The sequence below is a fragment of the Colossoma macropomum genome, unplaced genomic scaffold (assembly GCF_904425465.1).
Source record: "Colossoma macropomum unplaced genomic scaffold, Colossoma_macropomum, whole genome shotgun sequence".
NCBI lineage: Eukaryota > Metazoa > Chordata > Actinopteri > Characiformes > Serrasalmidae > Colossoma > Colossoma macropomum.
Window position 1 is genome coordinate 17,865,442 of NW_023494792.1, and position 11,034 is coordinate 17,876,475.

General features: G+C 40.6%; 2 protein-coding genes across 2 annotated transcripts; one reads left to right on the plus strand and one right to left on the minus strand.

Moving 5' to 3' along the window:
• Positions 1 to 666: 666 nt before the first annotated feature.
• rsl24d1 (ribosomal L24 domain containing 1) lies at positions 667 to 6,441 on the plus strand. Its single transcript, XM_036576339.1, has 6 exons — positions 667 to 835; positions 3,111 to 3,224; positions 3,413 to 3,485; positions 3,585 to 3,648; positions 3,860 to 3,945; positions 5,832 to 6,441. Exons 1-6 carry the CDS (start codon positions 755 to 757, stop codon positions 5,897 to 5,899), a joined length of 486 nt encoding a protein of 161 aa, XP_036432232.1. The 5' UTR covers positions 667 to 754; the 3' UTR covers positions 5,900 to 6,441.
• A 417-nt stretch (positions 6,442 to 6,858) lies between these two features.
• On the minus strand, positions 6,859 to 10,642 carry trex3 (three prime repair exonuclease 3). Its single transcript, XM_036576337.1, has 3 exons — positions 10,462 to 10,642; positions 10,025 to 10,084; positions 6,859 to 8,450 (listed from the first exon to the last, which is right to left on the minus strand). The coding sequence occupies exons 1-3, from the start codon at positions 10,520 to 10,522 to the stop codon at positions 7,930 to 7,932; spliced, it is 642 nt and encodes a 213-aa protein (XP_036432230.1). The 5' UTR covers positions 10,523 to 10,642; the 3' UTR covers positions 6,859 to 7,929.
• Between the last annotated feature and the right edge of the window lie 392 nt (positions 10,643 to 11,034).

Genomic DNA, 11,034 nt, shown 5'->3' on the forward strand with positions numbered 1-11,034 from the left:
AGGCTCATCTGCTTTACCTGCAACATCAGTGTTGTGCAATATTCTGCTGTGCATTGTTGCACCTCTTTTGACAAAACTCATGATTTTATATCCTGTTTGTGTTTTTGTCCATCAGTTTTCCCTCACTGCAATAGTCAGCATGAAACGTGCAAATACATCAAACAAACATTGGAAGCCCACCCCCTGCTCTATCCATCCCCACCCCATCTGGCTTCTTTCTGCATTATCCAGACTTGTGTGATAATAAAAACAAATAAAACAGCCCACCCTCAAGTACCTGCCCCAAAGCAGCTGTGGTGCTCCAGAAGTTCCTCCCACTTTCAAGGTCCCCTGCTTTTAAACCAGAATATCTCACTCTAGAGACTAACGGGACATTCCTGTAGGATCCAAGTAGACTTCTTTACAACAAATGAAGCAATGGTTACATTTTTAGATTTACATTTTTACTTGTAACACTTTGTTACAAGTTCTCTACAGTGAACCATTTAACATCAAAACACTCTAAACTACTTTTTTTAGTGAGTAAATTATGCAGAAATTTGGACAAATCGGTGGAGCTCCCCTTTGCTGAGAGCGGTAATGAGCGCAGATGACGGAGAGCTGCAGTTCGTGGTCCAGCTCTGCAGATGGCGGTGAGAGGCGGCCGCCTCGGGTGAGACTGAAGGCAGGAAACGTGTGTTCAGTGTTTCCTTTCAGAGTTTCCACGCCGAGCCGTAAACACATGGACTGATCAGAGAGACGCTGCGGAGCCAGAATGCGGGTCGAAAAGTGTTATTTCTGCTCGGGGCCGGTTTACCCTGGACACGGCATGATGTTTGTCCGCAACGACTGCAAGGTGACTCGCCCGGCTGTGTGTCCGGTTTAGCCGAGTTACATCAGTAACTACGTTAGTGGGCCTTCGACGATGACTAGCTTAGCTGGGCTAGCTAAGGTAGCGCTAGCTGAGGTAGCTAATGTTGTGCTAACAGGAGACTATATCAACTTAGACTGTTGGGGGATTGACTTCTGGCTGTGGTGATTTGAGTGTGGTCTCTGAACATCACCTAGACCTCCTCCGACTATCTCTCGTTGCTAGAACAGTGTTTATTGTGGGATATTTAGCTCCATTCCCGATTTCGATGAAGGCTTTGTGTCTAACGTCAGCGGCACAGGCCAACTAGCTTAGCTAATGTTCATCTGCGAGGCTGAAGTTGGCTTTTTATTCGTCAGGTTTTTGTTAAAATGTTCCTGCTCCACCTTAAATGCCAGCAGTTATCATAATGTTCGAGATGCCAGAATGTAACTGCTGCACCGTTTAAGGTGGAACGGGAAAATTCGAACAAGAAGCCAATTTCAGCTTCGTCGTTAACGTTAATTTTCAGTTTCTGTGAAGTTTATCAGTAACGTTAGCCTAGTAAACGCTTTAAACCATTTTCGTCAATGTTTTAATTTCCGAAATATTGATATTTGAATGTGTTTTAGAAAAACGACACTCGGGAATGTGTCTGCTGTTATGATTATTACTGTAATGGTCGGTGTGTGAGATCCACTGATGTAGACACCTTTCTGAACATCTGAACCAAACATACGCCCTCCAGTAAGATCTCTGTCTGATGGAAATGTAAGGTGACAGGAGCTCTGATGTCAAGGACATGAGTGAAGTGTTAAAATCGATAAACTGGGTCAGTTAAACTTTTGAAACTGAAGGGCGGTATGTCTGTTCTTCAGTAACAGTGGTGTCTCCACAAACCTCAGACATTCAGGCCGTTGATCAGCTCTATGGCTGCGTTCATTTCACAGTTCTTATTGCTTAATTCACTGTTTTTGCTCAGATCCAGGCTCTCTGCCTTGATATTCACTTTTGTGTTTGTAAGTGACCCATGTTAGTTGGACGCCTAATGCGTGCATCTCAGTAACGTCATGTGAATGATCTACCTTCTTCATGTGTCAACCAGCAGCACAAGCCTTCATCATAAGTTATTTGCTCTCAGTTTTTCTTAAAAATGGCGAAAAGGTGAAAAAAGGCCAGATGTGTTAATGCTTTAATTGCTGCCACGCTGCCCACACTGGGTGATGACAGTAATGTGTGCAAGTGCAGTGGAGCAAAACGCATTAGATCTCATCTGACAGTTATCAATATGATTGCATGACCACAAGTTGGACATGTATCCGAGTTACATATGATGGACTTTACTCAGACAGACAGCTGTCTGCTTTGAACAGGAAACGTTTTTTCCAGTCTTATTCAAAGCCCACTTGTTTGTGGTTTCAGATCTGATCTCTGGACATGTGTTTCAGGCCCCATTCACACTTAACATTTACATGTGTCTTGGCAAATTTGTTTGTAAGTGGACAGATGTGACAGAGGTCCAGTGTGGCTTGGAGACACATTGAGATCTGAATGCTCAAACCACCTTTGGAGGTGGTCGTAGACACACATGACCACGTAACGTTTGTACGCTGGAAAAAGTAACGTCTCTCCCATTTGTATATAGATTTGCAATCTATGCAGTCTAAATGTTTGTTACAGTCTGTGTATGTACATGAACAACGGCTCACAGGACATTTTTGTGTGATAACAAATGTAGTGAGAGACTGATGTAGTAAATGTACAGAGTACCTTTTCTCCAGCATTTGAGATGCATAATCAGATCACCTTAGACAGCTTTTAATACAGATAGAGTATGAACAGAGCCTCAGTTTGACCAGTCAGGTCAGATTTAATGTGGTTTTTAGGTCATTTGAAAAGAATTGTTTTCACACAGCACTTGAAAAAATATACATCGGTTTGGCAATAAATCAGATTTCCGCCACTTCATTCTGGTAGTGTGAACATGGTCTTATTGAATATTGTCGACGGTTGGTAACTGACTGCTCGTAAGAGTTTTCCGTAGGCTGGAAAGTATTAAATTAACTCCAGCTCACTAACATTTGGAATGAATTCACAAAGCCCTTGAATATACTGTAGATTATTTAGTGGTCAGGTGCTTTGGGCTCATTAAGCTTAACATTGGCCAAGACACAAACCCAAGCAATGTCTAATACATGCTGCTGTTTTGTAAAACACGTGCTTTGCGTGTATACATATATTTATACTCTCATCTTATTTGGCTTTCGTGTTTCTCGCACAGGTATTTAGATTTTGCAAATCAAAATGTCACAAAAACTTCAAGAAGAAGCGCAATCCAAGGAAGACCAGGTGGACCAAAGCATTCAGGAAAGCTGCTGGCAAGGAATTGACAGTGGTAAGTGGCTTATATATCTACCTAATTATTTAAGGATATCTTTAATATTAATGGCCTTTTCAGCAAACTTGTACAACTAGCAGTGCTTTAAACTTATTTAAAAAGTCAACTAAGTGTTCAATAAACAAAATACAAAAAAGTTTAATTGTAACATTTATCCTAATTATATTATCAATCCCCTGTCCCAGGATAACTCACTAGAGTTTGAACAGCGCAGAAATATTCCAGTCAAATACAACAGGACCTTATGGAGCAAGACAGGTACGTATTCCATGAGTAAGGATTACATCGGTACACAGATCTGGTGTTGTTTAATGACGGTGGTTTGAGGTGTAATTTTGTTTTGTTTTCCTTCTTTAGTGGAAGCAATGAAGAAGGTAGAGTCTATCAAACAGAAACGACAGGCTCGGTTTATCATGAACAGGTGAGACTGTTTTATTATTAAACTTCTGACTTCTAAAAACTTGCTAATGAATGAATTAATTCTTAATGGTTTTTATTTTAAAAATGTCCTCTGTGTCCAGTGAGGGTGGCTTTAGTTCTCTCTTGATAGTAAAACATGAAAATACTTCTTGCTGTATACATTGTTAATCTGCTGAGTCAATGGACTTTCAACTTTTTCTTTTGTCGTAAAGACTGAAGAAGGGCAAAGAGCTGGAGAAGGCAGAAGCCATCAACGAAGTCAAGAAGAACATCCACCTCATCAAAGCACCACATGCAGGTAAAAGCCGTCTACTGGCAGTTCACAGATATGTAGTCAGTGATATGTTTGAGATATGTATGTAATCTAGGGTGCTACTTTGTACCTATAACAAGGTTTTAAAAGGGGGAAAAAAGGCTGATGAAAATGGAAAAAAAAGGTAGTATTAATTAATATATTAATATATAGCATTGATATTTCTTATGTGTAAAGCCCTCCCACAGCATATCATGGAGGAAAAAAGAAAAATAATGCAATAGTTTTGGAACAAAACTCCCCATATGTAGACATTTGTAATGAAAATATGGTATATAAGTTGCCTCTGTTTTTTAATGTTGTAACAGGTATATGCTGTGTGATTTTTGTTACACCATCTGCATTTGTACATTTTGGGCTTGGCGATAATGATAAGTGTTGCAATTTAGCTTTCCTTGATAGAAATATAAGAAATGTACAAGAAATGTTTGTTGTAATAGACCATTCTCACACTTTGACGTTCCAGCATCAGCCTGGTGGTGTTTTCTACTGTAAGAAAAGCGACACTACCCTGTCGTCGCACACTTACGAGTTTTTCGACGTGATTCAAGGAGGGAGTGGGTGGGGACTGAATGGGTCACCAAACACACTTTGGCAGCCATTAATATATCTAGTCTATGTGAGGGGAAACCATCAGTGTTTTACAGTTTTAATAGGCAGTACCCACGTCTGTAGCCAGGAGGCAGACTACTCAAAAAACATGGCATAACATCTGAAACATGGGGTCATACCTTGCCTGTCTGAGTGGAGCGATCAGTGATCTGTTCTGCTCTGACCAAGTGTGAGTGACAAGTGGCGTAACTGTACTGTCCTACAGCGAACTTGCCTCTTTTCTAACATTGTAACAAGCTTTAGCAGTGATGAATCACGTCTGCTCCACACACCTACAGCCAAAGTGGTCTGTGTGTTACAGTGCTCAGTCATATTTTAGTATTGGTGCATTCTCAAGCAGCAAAAGAAGGAAAAGTGGATTTTTTACTCGTTACAGCACAATTTTGAAAAAAATAAAAAATAAAAATGCTGTACCTGTAGCTGTTTTTAGCAGCTGGAACTTGAAGCAGCACTCTGTCACTCGCACGGCCGAATTGATGTTACTGTAGTGAGCTGCAGCGATAAACACTGATTTCAGTGTAAACACACCTAAAAGGAGGACATTGTTTGACTAGTGCAAGAGAATCTAACTGCAGTTTTACACAGCGAGCGTCAGATAAATTGTGGTTCTTCCGCCCTTTAAACTGCTACGATAAAACAGAGAAACCCAGACGTACTAGCTGGTGTCTGAATACTGTGATATGCTCTGGCATGGATGTGGTAGGAGTGATGGCAGTAAGGCGGTGTGATCCATCCCTGACGTACCGAACCAGCTAATGTTTGCTGTTCGTACTAAGCTAACGTTGTTGAGAACCTGTAACCAGGTAGCCTAGCACTCGTCACCAGACAGCTAAAAAATAGTCTGTTTTCTTTTTAAATTAGGAATATTACAAAAATTGTGGCCATGCTGTGCGTGTGACAGTGCTGCTTTAACCAGCTGGTAAAAACAGCTATCTTGGGGAAACTTTCTCCCACTATCCCATGACAGATGTGTTCTGCTGTTTGGAGTGTGTTCTGACTGTGTGGTTTCTTCAACTTTCACTCAAGAGTAAATATCTGCTGTTAAACTTGAAAGAAATAATGAGTGGACACATTTATCGTGATAATTATCGAAATTGATTGATATGAAAATTGATCAATAACATTCTTGGCCATATCTCCCAGCGCTGTGCTGTGTACATCACATGAAATGTGTGGCCTTCTTCACAACTTTTGATAACAAATACAGAAGTTTGCCATAATATGGATCCATGTATTGATAACCCTTTTTTGTTGTATAGGAGAAGCCAAAAAGCTGGAGGAGAAGATGGTGCAGAAGTTGGCAGAAGACGTGGAAATGGATGATTAAATGTTGCTTCACAGCTCAGATGATCTCAAAACTAATGGGACATTTTAAGAGAACACCTAAGCTTCACATCCTTAACAGCACCCATCTCAAGAGATATCGCTCCTGTAACTGTCAGACCTGTTCAGAAAGCGCAGCTACCAGCTCCCAAAGCGCACTGCTGTGGATATCTATTGGAATCTAGGCAAGGTGGAAAAACTTTGTGTTTGTTGACAGATTTAGGTTTAAGATTTGACCCAAAACCGGCTTTGTGTTTCTGCAAAAGCAGTATTGTAGAAATGGCCAACAATGAATGCAATTTAATGTGTTTTGTTTTGACGATGTCTAAATGACATTAGTTTTCATTCACTGTTGGCCACAAACACTGGCTAATTGGCCTGATATTCTCCTGTGTAAGAGTAGATGAAATATCCCTGTAAAGAAAGTTGCCTTGCATGCCCTCCGAGCTTTTTATTTCTGTTTGGTAACTTCACCTTTTGTCAATAACAATATAATGTGACATTTTAACAATATAAAGTATGTAATGAAACACCGTTGTGTGGTAAGCCTGTTTATCATGTCTTTGTTTCCCTTTAAATCTCGCCACATTGATATCAATATTACATAAATCATTTCTAGCAAAAAGGACACGCCCTCATTCCAGAAGTAAATGGTCTGTGTATATTTTTTTCATGCTTATGGTCTTCAGTTTAGTGTGAGGCTTGGTAAAACTGTAGTCAAAGACCATGGCCTTGTCTTCTTTTACAATATAAGAAATTTTCAGACCAAGGAACTTGACCATTTTGGAGAACTGAGCATATGCACTTTGTCAAATCTTTGTACCTTTAAATAGAACAGCTTGAGACAGAAAATGCTCATTTCCTTTGTGAGTGGAGATTCACAGCTGCATGTAATGTGAAGTGAAAATATTCAGTGGCCAGCATAAACGAGATTCAGTACACACATTTTTTCAGTACTTGTTTAATCAGATTTGATGTTCTGCGATACAACGTCCAGACAGTAATCTGATTTGTACAGTATGCAGGTTGCAGGTATGTCAGGTGAAATCCATTCGTATTATTCTTATATATATACACAATGTAAACTTATACAGAGACCTATACTGGAGTAACTGGACAAAATAAAACACGTAAAAATGGATTGACAGTCATTTTGCATAGATTGTAAGGCCTGAGTTTGTTCACTGCTAGTAGCATGTTTGATAAACTACAGGGACAAAATATATTTTATTGTAATCCAGCTCTAAAATCACTACTGAAATGAATGTTGATACTGTGTTTGACATGCAGGTCTACACTCAGACTGTTACTCAGACCACAGTTTTAATCAGCCTGATAAGTGAAAACAGCACCTTCAAGACACCAACTGATAGGTTATTACCATGCTAAAGTAGAGAAGGACTTTGTGTATCAGTCATTTGAGGTATTTTGCTGAATGAAAAGAGTTAATGGAGTTTTATCTGATTGAATTATTCCAGATTAAACAAAACTATGCAAATGCAAACAGGACTGAACTACAAATTCACACCTTCAGTTTGTGCTATATGTACCTTTTAATGTCTCTCAGATACCTGATCTCCATTTGATTGGTCAGTTTTTCCAATGACAAGTTACATGATTATTAATCCTTGTTTATCTTATAGGCGCTATTAACCGTTTCAAAATATATGTATGTTACCCATGTGTTAGGCATACAGTATGGTTGTCTGTTTGTTTGTTGAGTTTGTTGAGTTTTATCAAGGGTGCCATCAGAGTGTGTTGTGTAAAAGATCAGGATGAGTTTTTCTTGATGTTGACTGAGTTGAATGAGCAACATCAATACGAGTCTCAAGTACAAGTTGTATCAAATAACTGGACTTAAAGGTGTTAAAGATTAACTCGCATCAAGTCAAAACTGTTCTAGATCCCAAATGAACCCTTATGCCCTGAGCTTATTGTTCTGTTATTAAGGCTTATTATTCAGTAGCTACTATGAATGAAGTAACTACTGCACTAACTAATAAAAGCATATGAACTAGCTGACTCCTGTGTCTGCTACAGGATAAACTTGTGCCTGTTGAGCAGCTCTATGTTTGGCCTCCACACTGTGTACAGATCCTGCAGTGCTTTCACATCCTCGGTAGCATTGTGAGCTCCGTAGCTCTTTTGGAGGAAATGCTGGACCAGGTAGGGCTGAGAGTACTTCGGTAGTGCAAACATCTCTCTACTCAGAAGCAGTGTGTCCAGAAAGCTTGACACCACGTCTCTGAACTGGTCCAGCAGATAGAACTCCCTCAGGATCCGCAGCAGAATGGGGCAGTCAAACCGCTTACAGTTGTGGCCCACCAGAAATGGTTTACTGAGGGTCTTCAGGAAGGAGATGAATGACATCAGAGCCTCTTGCACTGGGACTGTATCCACTGGCTGCCCGTACAGGAAAAGTTTTCGGCCTTTGGTGGTCAGGCCTGTAACTCTAGAGGCGCCTACGGTTATGGGGCAGCGAGGGAGCATGTAGACGTTAAAAACCTGGTCTCCACTGACGGCCGAGAGCTGGACTATGTCACATCCAGCAGTGTCTGTAGGGAAACGAGATTTAGAATTCAAACCTTTTTAAACCCTCACTGAAACTGGCTTTTTGTACCAGTAAAACTGGACTGACACACCACTGGATCCTCACTGGTGCCTTATCATGTCAAACTGAATTAAACTGTTTACCCAGAATACAGCACTGTTTCTGATGTTTACAGTGACTGTACTTAATGACTGTTTTAGAAGTGATCAAGTCTTGATGTTTGCTAAAATCTTAGCATTAGCTACAGTACTGTGTAAAATCTTGGCAGTATTTATATGTTAAAAAAACACTGACATCAGAATAAATACAAATAAATAAATGATTGTGTTTTTATTTGTGTCGATGTGTTTAACCATTTCCAGATCTCTCCTTGAGGCAGTTCAGTAGTAGGTACAGAGGAGGATGAATGACTTACTGCAGATAAAATATTTCATGAAAGTCAAGTAGCACTGTAATACATTTAAAATGTAAAATTTAAACTAAATTACTAAAAAAACACTTTTTTAACACTTATAAAGCTGTGTTAGGTACCGAGAAGGGTGAATGACCTATCCCCATAAGAACATACAGACTTAAAAACAATGGTTCTTCAAGGTTTCTTTAGTGAGGAAAATGGTTGTATATAGAACTATAAGCTATAAGTCAAAGAACTCTTTGCGTGATTAAAGAGCTCTTTGCATTATGAAAGCGTTCTCCAGATTGATGTTAATGTGTTGAGATTAATGTGATGTTAATGTGTTGAGATTAATGTGTTGTATATGGTCCTATATAGAAGCTTTTTGAAAGGGGTTCTTCTATTGTTACAAGCTTGACATTGTAACTATAGAGGAACCCCTTTTCAGTGCTAGAACCTTTCAATCATGCAAAAGGTTCTTTGAATGTTTATAGTTCTATATACAACCATTTCCTTTACTAAAGAACCCTTGAAGACCCATTGTTTTAAGTGTGTACTACAAACTTCTGTCTCACTGTTGATTTTTAGTATAATTTAATTTTCAATTCAAATATTATTATTGAATCCATGCTATTGACATTCGATATTTCATCTGTACTACGTTATTGATTCTCTTCTGTACCTACTACAACCATGAAAGTGTTCAAAAGTTACTTATTTATTGTTCATTTTTGGTAATAATCTATTTATTACTGTATTACTACTGAACTCTGCTGTAAATCCTCCTCTATACGACTATCACCCTAAACATCCACTGCAGCCTCAACAACCTGTGTTCACATGTGAACCTTTACAGACTTACAGGCTGCGCACTTTTTAGACGCTCCCTTAAACTCGAGCGGGTCGCTGTTTTGCCTTCATGTCCCGCAGAACTTACAGGCTGATCCTTTTGAAAAATGTTGGGCTGTAGTTTGTTCTCTGCGCTCTGAGGAGTGAGGGAGTGTAACTGTGAGCATTTCTGCTCGTTTATTTCAGGAGAAATCGACGAGAGAAAGTCGAATATCCAGCTAGAGTTTCATATAAAGTCCATTATTTCCAGCAGGGCGAACACCGTCAGGGACAAACTACAAACAAGAGGTGAAATGAGCTCATGAGAGAAACTCAGGGGTTTACAGTCTACTTACCCAGTCCTGTAGTCTCCAGGTCAAAGAACACCGGCGTCTCTTCGCCATGTCGTTTCACACCTGCAATAAGATGTGGGTTTATGAGCAGCACTGTCTCCATCTGCTCCTCCAGTGCGAGAAGAAGAGCGAGGTGTGGAGAGAAACTGGAGCAGCGTCTAGTTTATAGCTCCGACTGCAGCCCTGCAGACTCACCTGGAGCGCAGCTTCGCTCTTCCTCCGCACCGAGTCATAACATCACTGACTACAGAGATCAGCTCACTCACGAGCCCAAACAGGTAAAACCCAAACTGAGGGAGTTTACAGAGAAATCACTGCTGCTGAACTCGCACTGCAGTGAACAGACCACCTCGCCGATTTCACAGACCGCAGGACAGAAGGTCCTCTCTGCTCAAACGCAGCACGAAATAAAAGGGCGGACTGAAAGACTGTAAGCTTACCGGGTGGACGTGTGGAGAAAAGTCTCTGGAACAGGACGAGAGGAGACCAGAGGAAGCACATGACCGCTCCAACAGAACAAAGGTGAAGAGCTTTATCTCTGCGCTGACTCTGACTCTGACTCTGCGCTTCCCTCCGCGCTCTGACTGAGTTTCGTTTCGTTTTCGATTCGCCGTAACTATTGAGTGTCTGTCATGTGATGTTTCCTCAGTCAGATGATACATCCAGGAGGAATTCAGCTGCGCCCGAGCTGACAGGCGAGTCTGTCCGGCTGAATCGCTCCAGCAGCTCAGATTTTACCAGAACAGCTGAAGAGCGAAAGAACAAAAATAACAAAAGTACCGGCGCACAGAGCCGCCCTGACTGAACAGTGAAAGCGGTGACTGCAGTCCTTACATACAGCTAACAGTATTAGACACAGCCTGTAATGCTGTAATCTCTGTAAAACATACTTATTCAAAGGCACATTCAATTAAAGAGACCTTCTGGAAAAATGTAACCATCCCTACATCTGCTGTAAACAGTCGGCTCTCCTCTCACAGCAGCGCGACAGTCTAAAGCAAGATTTCCTGGGT